The sequence below is a fragment of the Oryzias latipes genome, chromosome 1 (assembly GCF_002234675.1).
Source record: "Oryzias latipes chromosome 1, ASM223467v1".
In the NCBI taxonomy this organism is placed as follows: Eukaryota; Metazoa; Chordata; class Actinopteri; order Beloniformes; family Adrianichthyidae; genus Oryzias; species Oryzias latipes.
In genome coordinates this window covers 28400233-28417389 of record NC_019859.2, presented here as the reverse complement: position 1 = coordinate 28417389, position 17157 = coordinate 28400233, and the positions used below count along the sequence as shown (strand labels likewise).

Below are 17157 nucleotides of genomic sequence, written 5' to 3'. Positions count from 1 at the left end.
ACCTATGGTCATGAGCTCTGGGTCATGACCGAAAGAACCAGGTCCTAAATACAAGTGGCTCTGTCACCCGAAATGAACTCAGAGTACAGCCGCTGCTCCTCCACATTTAAAGCACCCTGTGGAGGTGGCTCAGGATGCCTGCTGGACACCTACCTGGGGTTGTTCTGGGCATGTCCCACTGAACAGGCGCCCTAGGGAAGACCCAAGACAGACCGGAAAAACCATGTCTCTCAGCTGGCCAGAGGAGCTGGAGGAAGTGGCCCAGGTGAGGGAAGTCTGGGCATCTTTGCTTAGACTGCTGCCCCCACAACCCGGTCCCGGATGAGCAGAATAAGATAAATGGAAAAGGGTCCACAAAATGTAGAGCAACATACAACCCTCGAGACAGTGGGGGACTTTAGCAATTCACCCTTTGACCAGCAGCATAATGTTAAATTCAAAGCCAGTGGAACCCTGGATTTCTCCTGCTCCTCCAATCCCCCAAAAGGCAGGTGAGACAGCTATTTTTCATTTTAAAATGGGTCAATTAATTGTCATAGAGTGAACAAGGCCTATAACCCTTTTGCTATCCTATGGGGTCAAGATGCCACTGACGTGTTCTCTCTACCATGACAAAGGTGGATAAAGGTGGAAAGATTTCATGTAATCCATGGACACCAGTGAAGATCACAAATCCTTGAAGAAAAACGTTCAGCACACTGTCTTGTGGGGTCTAGTTGACCTCATTCCCAATGTCAAAATGCCTAAGATAGCATAAGGGTTAAAACATACAACCCCTCTGAGACGTCTTAACCTTACCTACCAAAAGAAGAAATCAAAATGTAAAGTCCTAAAGCTAAACCTGACTAGACATATTTAAGGCACAGTGGACCCTGACAACATGATATAAGAACTCGGACCTCTCCACCATGCAGGGGTTTTGCAGGGCTGCAACTACCTAATATATAGGGGTATGAGACCACAAAAATCTCAAAATGTTCAATTAAAATCCAAAATATCTTTTAGCCAAAGTGATATTAAAAGCAAAAGGCTGTAGACTAAATAGTCACTCAAAAAGAAAAAGAAAATAATAAAATATAAAAAGAAACAAAAACAACGTATAACCCACATCGCACATACTTCTCCCTACTTCTGCCCAGAGGAGCCACTTTTTATCATCATTTAGCGCTGTTTCAGTCAAAGGATAAAAACTATTTCAGTGTTTTGGTACATCTAGTTAAAGAAATCATTTAAAACAATATCAGCACAAACAAGCTCCTTTTTTCTCTTCATGATTATTGATGCTGTAAATCCTGCTCAGTACAGCTGCAAGGCCTGCTGTCTCTCTCTTTCATCATTCATTCCACATCTTTGTCCCTTTTGCGTTTTCTGTTTTGATCCCCCGATTGTTTTTTCTTTTGCCTTTCCATTTAAAAAGGGCTGTCATCAGATGATCACACAATTCAAATAAAAACCATCAACAGCGCGCCCTCACGGACACGTGCTGCATTGCGCTCTCTGTACAAGACCCGAGTGAGGGAGGGAGGAGCGGCGGGGGCGTCCAACCAGTTACGATGTTCTTCTGTTACTGATCATATGATGTAAAAATATGTGATCCATCCCCCTTTGGCCGGCGCCCCTATGCAACGCACATGCTGCATACCCATTTTTTGTGCCACTGGGGCCTGTTCAGTGCCTTGTATAACCTTCATATGCACACATACACGAAGGGTTGAGGGTCTAGGGTTCAAAGTCTGGCTTTTAGGGACAAGAGTCTGACAGGAGCATCTATTAACATTGATTTCTATAACGTCACCTTCTGGGTTTGTGAGCTACCTGAACCTTCATCCATCATCCATCTTCCTAGCCTGCTGCATCCCTTTTGGGGATACAGGGATGCTGTAGCCTGTCCCTGCTACTATTGGGTGAAGGTTAGGTGCACCTTGCACCTTCACACCCTCATACACACTCACATTCACACCTAGGGACAATTTATCAATTAACCTTAAGAAGCGTGTTTTAGGGACTGTGAGAAGAAGGCGGAGTTCCCAGAGAAAACCTATGCATGCACAAAGATAACATACAAACTCTTTCAAAATGTATTTTTTATCTCACAAACATCTCCTTTGGAGAATAAAACTCAGTGAAATCATGCATTTTCCTGTTCCAGGATTGTCATTTGTTCCCAGATTGACCACATGCACCTCAAATTTACTGTCTACAAATCATCCCCCATCTCAATGAATGTCAGAACTGTCTTTTCCTTCTTCAAAAATTTAAATTAGCAGGTGTTTGGGAAGCAGGAAATAACCCAAATGTACAAACAGATAACTTATTCTGTCTTCACAGTGAACTGCTGAAGCTCCTGAGCTCATTCCTGAATACAGGTGCAGCAGAAAATCATGCAAGCAGCGTGGGAGAGCAGAAGTAAGCTGGACTGAATCAACACCTCCGCAGATTCAGTGCGAAGCGGGTAGAGGGAAGAGCAGACAGAAGGAACAGAAAAAGAAGGAGAGGGGGAGTGGGAGGGAAGAGTTAAAGGGACTAAAGATATATTTAATAGTGTGGGTGTGTGAAGCAGCCAGGCATGCATCATAACTGTGCCTTCTTCTTCTTGGAGCAGCTGGATGGTCAGAGCATCAGCAGAATTTAGCTGCTTTGTCCAAGTGCTGTTTTCACGATGGAAGCCGCTTTGTTTCTGCAGCCTGGACGACTTTGTTAACTGGAAACAACAAATATACGAGTGAACCTTCATGAGCCTCCTGTCTGTCAACAACCGAGATTTCACCCGAGGTGAGTTTGACACGATTGAATGAGACGAAGCTTTTGTTTGTCTTTGTTCTCTTTGTTCTCAAAGCTTCCAGCGTGAAGTCTTACAGCATTTTAAATATCCTTTGTTTGGGGGAAGTTCAAACTTTTGCTGCATCTGATTAGATATGAAACCTTAAAACTACATTTTTACAACAAATTAATTAATTAATTAGTGACACACATGCACATTAACACTTTCATAACAGGAAAGCAGAGACTCAGAAACTTTCACATCTCAGATCACAGTCAGGACTTTCAATTAACACACGACTGAAAAACACTGGTGAGTTCTGTATACTGACACAGTTAAGTGAACCGTGCCAAGGCCAGCTTGCAGAGGTGGTCTAGATCTCAGGTCAGTGTACTCTGGTGTTATGTAACACCCCCACCATCGTGTTAAAAAGACCATAGAGGCAGATAGGAAATACAGCTTTAGGTGTAAAACTGTTTATGGGAACAACAGCCAGGCTCAGACTGATTGGTTTGGACAGTTTGAGTTTGAACAAAGAGTAGCCAGACCAGGAGAAAAACTGTGGTCTAGCATGGATTCATGCAGACTGTTGTGAGAAGGTCTTTTGATGAGATGTAAGAAGAACATGTAAAAAGTATTGAGATCTATGCATTTAGAAATGGTCTGCAATCATTCTCCTGTTAGTGTACTCCTTTCTTCTTTAGGTTTTCTCTTGTTGTGGACTTGAAAGAGTAAACTGAGACCTGTGTAGTTTGAGATGACTATCTCTCTGGGTTTTTGTATTTACCTCCTAAGACCCGAGCTAATATTTGAACTAACCCTCTACACGTCGTTGCAGGGCTCCAATTAAGCAGAATTAACGACTGTGATAACATAACCCAAAATGTGAGCGGCAGGTCCTACGAGGTTAATAAGCACTGTGGAATCAGATTTTGGTGTGAAATTCAGCTGTGAGACAACCGTCTGTGGTAAATGTCCTCCTCCAGGTACATACTCTGTCTCTGTTGACGTCCTTCCGCCTCTGCAAGGGACACAGTGATGCTTGTTCTAATCCTCTTACTGAATAAGCTGTTTAGTGTGCTGAAAATCAAAAACCAGCGACATCTTATTAACATACAGTTTCTGAGCTTAACATTTCTAGTTTCCGAGCAATTTTTCTGAAGCGCAGATTCATATTCTTATGTTGGGTATGAAAATATTACTTTCTGTTGACCATCTCTGATCAGAAATGGGCGCAAGTAGACTTTCTTTCTGCTCTGAATGTATTTGTCTGTGATTTGCGGCGCTGAACTTGACTCCTCAAGAGCCCGGTGTAAAATGGAGCAGCCCACGCTGTCTCCCGTATCCATGGAAACTCCTGCCCTGTGCTAAATGCAGTTCTGTTCTGTGCAGCAAGCCTGTGTAGACATGTGTGTTCATTAAGGTGTGTGTGTTTCTGTGCATCTGTGTCTGTACATATACATTTGTACATACGTGAGGGTTTACTTGTTTGTGTGTCTTTTTTTCATGTAGCTGTGAGTCTGTGTCCCAATGTCAATGGTCTGCACCTGTGTGCTTTTCTACCGCACTTAAAGTTCCAGTCCTATTCACACAAGGACAAATATGTTCTACACTTTGATACATGGGCAGACTGCGACCAGCCAGCCAGAGGTCAACAGCTCTCCCTATGTGTGTGTGTGTGTGTGGTTGTGTGTCTGTTGGATATTACCTGGCTGCTACCTTTTCATCTCTTTGTTCCACTTCTTTAGATGGCTCTCATTCCTGTCATCATCTGCCTCTTGTTGATGGCAGCCCTGGCCTCCCCCCATCCCACTGTTCCCCCTTCTCCCCGTGGGTGTGGGCCAGATGTGGACCCCCCCTACAGAGTGCTGTGTGACCTGGAGGCGATATGGGGAATCGTTCTGGAGGTGGTGGCATGCGGTGGTGGCCTCACCTCTCTGGTTCTGGCGGTTCTTCTGATCATCAAGATCCAGGGGGTGTCCGACCCTTCACGGCGCTCTGGCCTTGGCCCCCTCCTCCTGCTGCTGGGCACACTCCTGGGGCTGTTTACCATCTCTCTGGCATTTCTGGTGGGGAAGACGCAGGTGCTGTGTGTGGTGCGGAGGGCCTTCTGGGGCCCCCTGTTTGCTTTGTGCTTCTCGAGCTTGCTAGTGCAGGGGGTGCGGCTCAGGAGACTGGTGGGGGGCCAGCCAAGCCCTTCAGGAAGTGCCCTGGCAGCACTGGGTTTGGCTCTGGCTTTGGTTCAGGGGATCATCTCTGCTGAATGGGTTCTGCTGACTGTGGTTCGGGAGGGACACCCCGCTTGTGAGTACCCACCCTTGGACTTCGCCCTGACCTGCAGCTACACTTTGGGCTTGCTCCTCATCGCTATGGGCCTGTCTCTGACTGTAATTCTGTGTGGAGGAGAGCTGGCAGCAGATGGAGGGGATGACAGCGAGGAGGACAGAGAGGGTGAGAATGACAGAGGAAGCTGGAAGTGTAACGCCGTCTGGGTCTTCCTGTCCAGTCTGGCATCAGCCTTGCTGTGGGTGGGCTGGCTGGGATTTTACCTTTACGGCAGCCAGGTATTGAGGGGAAGGGGGAACAAAGAGAGGGGTGGAGTAGGCAGGGATACAAAGGTGTTGGATGAGCCTGCTCTGGCTGTGGCCCTGGTGATCCAGGGATGGATCCTGTTGCTGTTCCATGCCATACCAGAGTCACATCTGTGTCTCAAGAAAACTCCCCCACCTGGCTCGGAGGACCTCTTTGACGGCAGCCAGAGGTCTCCAACCAGACAATATGGAGAGGAGCTATCTGGACATTCCCACCCCTCCTTCCAGGAAAACCAGGCCTTCTCCATGGAGGAGCACAGCTCAAGTAGGTGAAACACAGCATTTGTCTGAAAACCATATCAGACCCCATACCTTTTAGTCTCCATCACATCAGCTGAGGCTGAGCACACTGGTATTTGAGCACCACACTGAGTGAGAAGAGCACACTGTTGCTAGGCAACTCTCAGCATAAATGGATGCTGAGTTGTCCTGTGAAAGTGGGGATAGTTGAAAGACAAAGGACCTCCTTGTATCAGTTTTAAGACCAAAGGTTCATTTAGGTTCACCAACACTAACTGATGTTCCTGTCAGCATTTAAACAAAGAGAAGTAAAAAATACACATGATTGAATAATTGGGGGTATAAAATAAGCTGATTTAGAAACTGTTAACCCCTGTTTTTACATCTGATGTCAGGTAAGGCAGGTTGACAAAGGACCCAAAATGCAAAGGCGAGGAGGCAGGTGGTTCCAAGAGAAAAGGGTTGAATTCTTGTAAAACAAAAAGCACTGCGGAGCAGGGGAAACCAAACATAACAAACCGTTGGGGTAACAGGAAGACAGGTAAATGATGGTATGGACCAGCACAAGAGGAAGGCAGAGACAAGACTTAAATGCAAACAGAACTGACAAGACACAGGTGAAAACAATCAGGAGAGATTGGGACCAGGGAAGTTAAACTCAAAACTACTACATACAGGAAACCTAAATACCTTGAAACCTTAAAATAATTTTGTTGTGCACTGCATAATGATAATAAAAGATTCCGATTCTGATTCAAAATAAAACAGTAAACAGAACTCAAATAATGACAGAACAGAACAGAAGCAAAAACCAAAGCAAAACCCTGAATTCTGATCCATGTTCAAACATTTCCATAGTTCTTATAATCAATAGTAGATCTGCTATGACATTTATGTGAAACCCCAAACTGTTGCGCCCCCACCCCCACCCCTCAAAGGAAGAACACCACTTTTTAGACTGATGAAGCTACTTAGATAACTGACAAAACATTTCAGGTAATAAGACTAAAAATCCAGACGCCACGTCTCAACTTATTGACAGCTTCCTCAACAGGCGAATCAGAGTTCTTTCCATCTTCTTATGCCCTTCCCACAATATTTAACCGTTTTATTAAAATGGCATTACTGTCATAAGTAAAAATTTATTTTAAAAAGGTTGTGACAAACTAAAACCACATAAATGAAAGGGAAGTCTAAAGAAAACTAAGTCATAAACTAAAAGATCAGAGTCTCAAAACGAAGGAATGTGCTACCTGAAATTCTTGAAATTTTTAAATCTATTCATTTAAATAACAAATAGATCCACGTCAGTTTGGATCGTCTGGATGAGCCCATTGCTTCTGTTTATTTGTCATTTGCACACAACCTCTAAGTGCAGCCATGAGTCAGAGGAAGCTAAGTCTGAGAATCACAGGTTACACCTCAATGTTGTTCCTTCGGCTTCATCAATCCAAGATATTCAGTATCCACTCGGGTAGTTTGCAGCCAGGTGTGAAGTGGCTGGAATGAGAATAGCCTCCTCCAAGTCAGAGGACACGGTCCTCGAAAAGAAAAAAGGGGTTTCTCTGGAAAGGTGGAGACCAAGTTGCCCCAGATGAAGACGTCTAAGTATTCTGGGTCATGTTCACGGGTGAAGGAAGGGTGGAGTGTGAGATTAACAGGCAGACAACAGCATTGGTTGCATTTATGTGGGAATGCAATGAGCTAAATGGCAAAGCTCTTGATCTACTCAGTCAGTGTCAGTGTTCCTACCCTCATCTCTTGAAAGGACAACATCCCATAGACAAGCAGCTGAATTGAGTTTCAACTACATTGTGGTTGGCCAGCTGTTAGAGACAGAGTACAGAGGTAGGACATCTAGATAAGCGCTGGTATGCCGTCACATCGAGAAAGAAAAGTTCAGGTTGCTGGGAGAATCTTTTGAATTCTCCCATCTGCCTTGTGGGAAATTCTGGGTATGTCCCTGGAGGAGCCCCCCCCCCAGAGAAGAACAAGATGCACTGGAGGAACCATGCCTCTTAGCTGAACTGGGACCACAGGCCTTCCCTAAAACAATTGCTGAAAACTGGATGGAGGTCTGAACATCTCTGCCAAGAATTCTGGCTCCAGATAAGTAAAAGAAAATGGGTGGATGGAAGGATATCTATTGACTTTTATGTCAACTTGCCTGTGAATATCTCTTTTAGAGATGACGTCTAAAAGACAAATTACTCAAGAGATTCCTGATCACTTCATGGTTCTGTTTGAAGCACAGTTAGTGAAGGTGAATATTCTCAGGGGTGTCAGACTCCAGGCCCCAAAGGCCAGCATCTATCAAAAAATCCTGCCTTATCTTTTAATGAGTTCCTGGATCAGGTGTGTTTTGCCACTAAGGAGCTTCAATGGAAGATTTGTTGGTAAATACGCAGGACACTGGCCCTCAAGGTCTTGAGTTTTAGAGCTTTGATGTGAATTCTTCTCAATGACTTCTGTGCAGCAGTGAGGTGAGGTTTCTCTCAGCAAGCTGCTAGCAAGCATTCAAAAGAGATGTCTGATCCAACTCAGCAGGCCTCTCCAGATGTGGAGAAGCAGCAGGTCTTCTCCAAGCTCCTCCTGGGACTAAACTTGTAATCCTGTCTCTAAAGGAGATAAACTCATTTCAGCCATTTGTGTCCAAGACTTTATCCTTCCAGTCATGACCCAGAACTCTTGACCAAGTGTGAGGGTAGGAACATGGATTGACTGCTAAATTGAGAGCTTTGCCTTTTTAGCTTTCGACACATGGAATCAATGCAATGACTTTAGTACAGCAGACACTGCAGCTGTCCACCTGTTGATCTCACGCTCCGTGCTTCCTGAACAAAAAAAACATTAAACACCTCCACCTGGGGGGAGAAGCTCCCCACTCCCAGGGAAAAGCACCTCTATCTGGTTGAGAAGTATGGCCTCAGAAGTGGAGGTGGTGACTCATTTGAAGGTCCTGGTTTGCAAAAATTTCATTTGAGGATTGAAAGACATTTCAGAGGATTTCCTTAGGATGCAATCACGGAGATGTCATTCAGATCGTAAACTGCTTCTCCTCCAGTTTTATTTTTGTTTTAAAATCTCCAGCTCTCAGCTACTTCAATCATTCTGATGTCTAAGCTTCTAGAAATTCCTCCTTTAACTTTTGTTTCCTCACTTTTAAGTTTTTTTTTAACCATTCAGCTGTTGATGCTGATGGCAAATACATCAGAAAAACCAGAATCCATCTAATATTTTTGCTCTTTCAGACTTTCAGCTACAAAGATTATTTTTTCAGTCCAGTTAATATCATTGTGGGTTTTATATAATCTCTTACATAAGCAAAATTCACAATTTTCTGTTTTTTTAAATGGATTTCAGTGCATGAAATGTTCAGGAGTTCCATATTGGCGGTTTGATTTGATAGGCTGTTGCTTTAAGCTCAGCGGGGTTGGAATTTTTCTTTTCTTTCTTTCTTTATTTTAGTTTTTAGCCGATGAAGTCCAATTAAGAGTGTAATATCTACATAGCTTATATGTAATATATGCTTTGATTGATAAAACTGTGGAGAACTTTCTGCTAAAAAGATTTTTCAGCCAAGGCAGTTTTCATTCATTCCTTTCTCATCACCCATTCGGTGCCTATCCCGGCAACTCGTGGGCGAAGGCAGGGGGCATCCTGAACAGGTCACCAGTCTGTTGCAGGGCCCAGGCAGTTTTGATTGCAGCATTGTAGTATTTGTAGGTCTGCGTACCGTTGTTCTGTTTTCATTCTTCCTTATTTTATTGTTGCCTCTCCTTTTTGAGATTTGTTTAAAATCCGTTTTTTCAATGTTATTTCTTGCTGATCTTAACCCCTTCAGCATTTAATACTTTTGTCAGACTTCTAAAATATCCTTTAACAGTTTTTGCATCTTCTGTTATTTATGCATGAACAGATTATCACAGAAATGTCTAAATACCTCATGCTTGAATTTAACCCAGGCCTCCGAAGTGCAACTTACCACGGCAGCCGCCCCGGCATCGCCTTCAGAGGCCACGTCTACCAGCCCACTGAGATGGCTTTGGTCATGAACGGCGGAACCGTAAGTTGGACCCAAACCTCTCTGGTTTGACCAAAATACCAGCAATTTTGCCAACGCTCACTGTTTTTCTGCAGATGCCCACAGCGCCCATCACCTACACTGGACGACGCTTATGGTAGCCAAAAAGGAAGAGAGGAGTTGGACAGGAAACGTCCAGATGGCTGTGATGAAGACAGTGCTTTACTGTGTTTGTTATGTGAATTCCTCACTTTAGACCAAAATTACATTTCTTCTGCGCCTCTTCCCAGAGGAGAAACCAGAGGCAGCTGCAGTTAGAGATGCTCCGATCAACAAGCAATGACTCACAATGAAACAAAAACTTCATGTAAACTAAAAAACAAATCATACGCTGCATAGGAAAGCTTTTTATGATAAGTGTTTATGATCATGAACATGTTTAAACAAAGGAATTGCCATAGTTTTAGGCAGACAAGGTTAGAGACCCACATCTTCCCTCTCATCTAAAGGGACGTCCATGAACCAATTTAGTGAAACAACTCAACATCAGAGCAAAACTCCAGAGAACTGCATTTATGAAAACGGCCTCCTTCAGCTTTTAGGATAGAGGCAGCAGTAAAATCCAGTCTATTCTATCAGAAATGATGCCCAACACAATCTGATTTCGGCTTGGTAAAAGAAAACCAGCTTTTACTGTTGTTAGCTTCAGTAAATGAAAATAAAATGATGGACCAAAGAGAAGAGGAGAACCAAAGGGAGGAGATGCTGTCAGCTCCGAGAACAAAACAGCCATAATCTAAATCTGCAGAAGCAGGAACAAAGACAGTTTGAAAATGTCTGCTGGGTAAAGGTGATGGGGTGAGAAGCTGCAGGAGTTTCTTCAGAGATGAGAGTTAGAGGACACTTTTCTTCTTCTGGATTATTTTGGTCCTGGTCAGAGCTTGTTTTAAACAACAGCGCCCCCAAATGAAGAGCTGTGGGAAGTGCAGGATGTTTCCAGGCAGTTTGGTCAGCTTGTGTTCTTGGGTCTCTGCTGAGAGTGTCGTGTGTGTGAAAGCAGACCAAACCAGGAACAATGGGGCTGTCACAGAGCAGAGGAGAGCTCAGCTTTAGTGTTTTGTGCAGCGTCTGTCATGTTTTGCTGCTGATGCGACAGGATCAGCAACAACTTCGGCTTCAGAAACGACGTAAAACGTGTGAATGTATATATACATTTTCAAAAGTGCTTTATAGAAAAGTGAATAAGAAAGACTCCACTCCATTCTCTGTTTACATCACAGTCAAATATTTAAAATCATTGAAACTGCTGTGTTTGCAAAGAATATACATGCATTTTAGCATCCATAGTCATGTGAGCTGCTGTCTGCATTATTCTGGTCAGTCCAAAAATTCTAATAATAATAAATCAATTCTTGACTAAAGGGGCTTGAGGAGAGCTAAAATTTCATAAAATTCTTTCTCTTTTTTTTTTGCTTTGTTTATTGTGAGGATGAGGAAGATGATGAAGAGCAGCTTCAAACCAGTGTTTTGACACGAGTGAATGTTTAATAATAATATATGTTGCATAAAACTGCACTTTCCTCAAATCTGCCTCTAGTATATTGATGTAAATTAGCAGCAGACGCCCACGCAGCTGGCTTGTTGGCTGCATTTCAGGGTTCCCATGGCGACTGCAGACAGCAGGACACTTCCTGTCTCTGGTGCATTCAGAAGCGTAAAATAAAGCCATGTAACTTTGTAATGTCTCTCTGCCACCGGACACAACAACCTTGAAAAACTGCAGGACATTTAGAAGACATAATATATTTTTGTTCAGAGGTACAAGCGAAACATTTCTACTTTTATTTATTTCCACATTTCTCGTGCCTATGTATGTTTACGGCGTGGCCAAATTGATAGCACCTCCCTCTCATTTGAAACTGTAAAGTATTATAAAAACTTTCTAGAATTTTAAAAACAAAAAACTACATAAATATGGAAAATTATGGAAAAATGACTTTAAATATTAAACAAATGGAAAAACATAAATAAGTACATTTATACATTTTGATAGTGTGTATATCTGAACAAAAACTATGCAATGTCTTTTGTTTTTGGTGGTGAAACAGAGTTTTCACTGTGGATTCAAAGAGTTGAAGCCAGGTTAAATATTCAGCTAAGTTTGTCCTATGATCATGAGGGCTCACTCGGCCAGAACCATAGAACTCCTTATTTCTTTGAAAGCTGGCTAAAGTGTTTTAAGGCGTCGCCTAAAAACAAATAACGACAAAAGGAGAAACTGAAGCTTCATCCAGTTCAGGCCTGGTCCTCCCAGAAACCCAGATGAGCTTCATTGCACTTTAAAAGGAAACAAACTCCAGCAGAACCAGACAAAGTGTGTGTGAACCCACACTCTCGCTCCTGCTTCCCCTTGACTTCAGTTTTGTTTGGCGCCCCCATGAGGAGCAGTGGAGCAATGACGCTGTTTGTTCTTGTTTCCTCATCAGGAAACTTTCAGCGGATTTGGGCCTGTGGCCTCCAGGGCGCTTCATTTTAAATGGATTCTCTTCAGACTGTGGACGCTTGAGTTCTGCGGTTTGATCATCCATAACTAAGTTATGAGTTTATGAAGCAATATAAAAACCTCTGCCATGGACCCTAACAGAAAGATCGGCTGTGTTGTTTCTTTGTTCATCAGGGTGTTTACAATCAGTATTTCTAAGAACATAAAGGCCAAACAATCCAAACACTTGAGGGGGGGTGTCATTTAAATCAGATTCAGCTCCAGGTAGGAGCTTTTCACATGGGACGTAAAGTGCAGGTCTGAGCTGAAAACCTTCAGTTCAGCGTGATGTTTTTGTGATCTTCTTCCTGTGCCGCTGTTTCACTTTTACAGCTTTCAAGTGCATCGTTTTTAAACCTGCCTCTGTGACCTGCGACCTCAGAGTCAGAGTGGATGAACTAACAAGGATGGAAAACTCTTCTATGTTCATCCCCCCTCCAGCATCACTTTATATTTGAAGTGCTTCAAATGTTAATAAAGTTTTGTGAATTTGAGCTAAAATTGTGTTGTTGTTTTGTTGGTCCTGTGGATGGTGGTGGCTCACGTCCAGCCGCTTCTTCTGACTGCAGACTGTCAGCATGGCAGCTGATGATTTGGCGCAATAAAAAGCTGATCAGAAGAACCAGACGTGCAGAAATCATCTGCCGAAGCAAATACATCCTGGAAGAGGAGCCAATCACCATCTGTTCTCCAGAACACTTTCCAAAAGTCCTGCCAACACATAAAGGAAATAAAACAAGCTTCATACGTGTGGGAATGTTCACGACAAAACTGCAGTGCAAAAGTGTCTCACGATGCATTCTGGATGTCTGCATGGAACTAAACCTCCTGGATAATCATGAAAAAGCTAAGCTGCCTTATATATCGTTCATATGTAATGACCCTGTTGTGATTTCCCCTAGACTTGGACAGGTTTGCCTGTCGGGGCCGTAGCAGTATCACACTGTTTAGCTCATGAAAGTCTGTTTAGCACAGTTATTCTCTGCTGAATTTGCACAACAGCTGATTTTATCGGTGGTACATCCCACGCAGGGGTTTGTCCTCCCATGAGGATCTGTCCTCCAGCACTGCATCCTCTGCTCTCCATTGACTGAGCACACTGTCAGTTGGGGCCTGGAGCTTGATGTACTCATGCATCTTGGATGTTTCATCCTGGATAGTGGCTTGTTCCAGGTTGCCATTTGTCAAATCTAAAAATTAAAAGATTTCCTAAGAATCCAGACGTTTTATGGAACATCCATATCAACAATAATCAACATACAAATCATCTCTTTGGTAAAATGGGATGTCTGGATTTCTTATTTAGATGTTCATGTTGGGTTTGGAAGCTTTCTGTCAAACCAGTTTGTTTCCTAAACAAGCTTTTTTATGCTGGACTTTTTTGTCCCAAAAAACACAACTTTTGCCCTGACATTTGTGTTTTCTGGGACAAGTTTACATTTTACATGAAAAAACAAAACTTTATTCTTATAAAATACTAAAATTAACACTGTTAACCAGTTACTTGATGATAGAAGAGAACCTATGATTGTCTTTTTAAGTAAATACAATATTGTTGCACCACATAGAGAATTTGAGCTAGTCATCCGACCAATTCCACATGGCACGCATGTGTCAGCACAAAATATAACATTTGAAGATCTGAACTCAGTAGCATGCCCCAATTTAATGGAGATGATTGGTCCAAAGGGAAGTGTAAGAACAGTCTTATCAGAGCTTAGTTAGTTCACTATTCAAACCCAGCATTTCAATACAGATGGTCTTATTTGAGTAAAAAGCAAAGGATTGCAATACTTTTATTCAATATATTTTTACAAAAAATATGTAAGAATTTCTTTTCAAAAATGTGTTTAGATATTAGACAGTAAGAGATCGTATTTTAATAAAATGTATTTTTGTCAGGGAATTGAGTATGGACATTTTTTTTATTTTTAAAATGTTAGTTTAGTGAGAGACCGCAGATAACAAGAAAACAAGAATTCACATAAAACAGCAGCATAACACAGTTCACCATTAAACACAAAACAAAGAACATTGTTAAAGCACCACAATATTTTAAAACAGGACAAACGGTTCGACAGTTGGAAGAAGGAGAATTCCAACTTCAGCCTGGAAGGGACATTGCAGCACCAGATTAACCCTTGTGCTATCTTAGATGACCCCATCCTTACATTGACGTGTTATTCCTACCGTGACAAAAGTGGATAAAGGTGGAAAGATTTCATGTAATCCACGGACACCAGTGAAGATCAAAAATCATTGAAGAAAAAGGGTTCAGAGCACTGTCTAGTGGGTTTAGATGACCCAACTCCCAACGTTAAAGTGCCTAGGATAGCACAAGGGATAAAACTGCATCAGCAAAAGGTTCACCTGCTATTTTGTGCTTCCTGTTTATATGAACTGCAAGTTTAGCCTTGCCAACAATAAAATTAAGCAGTTGCCACTTCTCTTCGTCAATCTTCTTGTCCCCTGACCCATAAATAAAACAACGAACGGAAAACGTCACATAAAAAAGAACAAATACAGACATTAAAAGAGAGAAGAGACCTGAAAGCCTCTCAAAGTCACTCAAAACATGACAAATTGTCTTCCTTTGATCAGCCGTCAGAGGCAGTGGGGTTAAGAGTTTGCAGCACTAGCACCATGGAAGATCATCCAATGGAAGTCTCCAGTTCTCTTCCATATGGGAGCTGTGTGAAGAACTCTCCAATGTGGTCCAGCTTACCCTCCACTCAGTTTGTTGGTCTGTGAGCTGGGGAGACGGTTCTGTAACTTAGTCTTGTTCAAAGCCTTCACACAGTTTATGTACAACGTCCTCCTGTCCGCACAGGGAAGAGTCAGGCCATTGGGATTGAAGGGACGAAGCAGCTGACCACCCAGATTAGGACTCAACCACACCCCGGATAAAGATCATCACGGACAAGAGCAGTGGTCCAGCAGCAGTAATCGGCCAGGCGCCCCCTCTCTCTCTCATCCAGCCGGTCTCTCCAGCGGTCCAGGAAACGATGTGCCATCCTGGCAGACCAGAAACCCATTCACGCACACAAAGAGGGGCCGGCCGGCAGATCGTGGCCTGTTGCAGTCACCACCTGTTCCAGAGTCAGAACTCCAGACCTGCAACGGATCAACTAAAGTCCAGAGGGTGGTGTCATCGCAAATGTCCAACCATGCCCCAAAGATCAAAGGCTCCTTTAACAGCCAAAACAGAGAGCGAGTTTTTTTCATTTCACGACGTTAAAAAGTTTCCGAGACTTAAAAACACCCTGATAAAACAGAGGCAACCCACGTACATTTAAAACCTTGGCGTCCGTAAATAACATCCAGCCTCAGACCACTCACATGTTTTAAGATACATCTAGCCAGCTCCCTCCACATCAAATCTGTTTGCCCAGTCGAAAACCTTTTGCAGGAACTGGATCCTGAAGGTGGCAGTTCTGTTGACCAGGTGCACTAGGCTCTGTCCCCCCTCCTCCCTAGGAAGACACAACACTCCTTGTGGCACCCAGTGCAGACTGTCCCAAAAGAAGTTGATAAGCTTGGAATGAAGCTGAGACAGCAACCCGGAAGAGGGGGGGGGGGTCCAAACAGATCAGCCAGTGTCAAAGCACGGAAGCAACAAGGTTGTTAATAACTAAAACTCTCCCCCTAAGGCATCTGGGGGAGCAGCCATGGCCACTTATTCATCTTATCCTCCAGTTTGTTGACAACATTCTCCCAGTTCTTTTTTCTAGTGGCAGGATCACCCAGAAGGACTCCCAGGTACCTCGAACTATCAGAAGAAGAAGAAGAAGGTCTGGCAGCATAGAAGGAGAACATGACAGTTTGGTTTGTTTGATGAACATTTACAAGTTCCTAATATGTAAACTTCTATTTATTGTCAAAAAAATATTGGGAACAGCAACTAAGCAAAATTTTCTTGTTGGAAAACAGTTTAAAAAGTGGATTGTTTTTTGGTTTGGTGGCATTTGAACAGCTGACTGGTTACTGCTGAAATGTCACAGATGCTATACCCTTTAGTTGCTGCAGCTTTTTCATTTTGTTTTGTCAGTCCACCCATTTGCAAGATAAAATGACAGCAAAGAAATCTACAATAATATTAGTTGTAGTATTTTGCAGTGCAGTCCCAGCTAACCTGAAAGGGACAAAGTGGGTTTAGGACAGTGTTTTTCAACCTTTTCTGAGCCGCGGCACACTTTAACCTTAAAAAAATCCCACGGCACACCAGCATCCAAAAATTTAAAAAAAAGGAAAAACTCATAGTCTGTATTGATCTACATCCCCTCCACAATCTCACATGCATTTTTGAGATAATTGTTACAGAAAAAGCTGGAAACTGCAGCTGTTTTTTTCTAAAAGATGCAACAAAAGTTAAGTTAGAAGATTTAAAAACAGTTTGATGTGTGTTCGTTGGTTTCAAGACGTTTAACAACCGATCTCCTTGTGCGCTGTCACTCTCACAACCCAATGCATCATGGGAGATGTCGTGCATAAAACGGCCGAAGATCGCTTTTCGGAGCTTCTTTGTTTTGTTCACTTGTTCAACGGTCTGATACCGGATTCTGTGGAAAGCTACACCGCTAAAGACGAGCTTTAGCTGGTATTTTTGTCAGAACTGAGCGACTTTACGAGCTAAATCGGACAAGGAAGTGAAGACTTTAAGCACTTCTGATTGGTCAGACCGATGACATATGATTAAGCCCCCCAAGAATGATTGGCGGAGACAGTTAAAGGGGCGGGACTTTTCCAAAATACAGCCAAAGGTGCAGCTGAATCGCGGTACGTCATTCTTATCAAAATGTCTTTAATAAAATAAAATAAACGAAAAGAAAAAGTATTTTACGATCTTTTATATTCCTAACTCCTCAGTGTTTTATCAGGGCCTGCTTGGATGAACAGAAAGCTCAAATCCTGGAGATGGGAAATGTTTTTAGATCAGTTAAGGAGGGCAATTTCCCACGGCACACTTGACCATCCCCCACTTGTTGAAAAACACTGGTTT

General features: G+C 42.9%; 1 protein-coding gene across 1 annotated transcript; it reads left to right on the top strand.

Moving 5' to 3' along the window:
* The first annotated feature begins 2432 nt into the window (after positions 1–2432).
* On the top strand, positions 2433–12652 carry LOC101174248 (G-protein coupled receptor family C group 5 member B). The gene is made up of 4 exons (XM_011478918.3): positions 2433–2772; positions 4510–5617; positions 9558–9658; positions 9733–12652. Exons 2-4 carry the CDS (start codon positions 4510–4512, stop codon positions 9775–9777), a joined length of 1254 nt encoding a protein of 417 aa, XP_011477220.1. The 5' UTR covers positions 2433–2772; the 3' UTR covers positions 9778–12652.
* The last annotated feature ends 4505 nt before the right edge of the window (positions 12653–17157 follow it).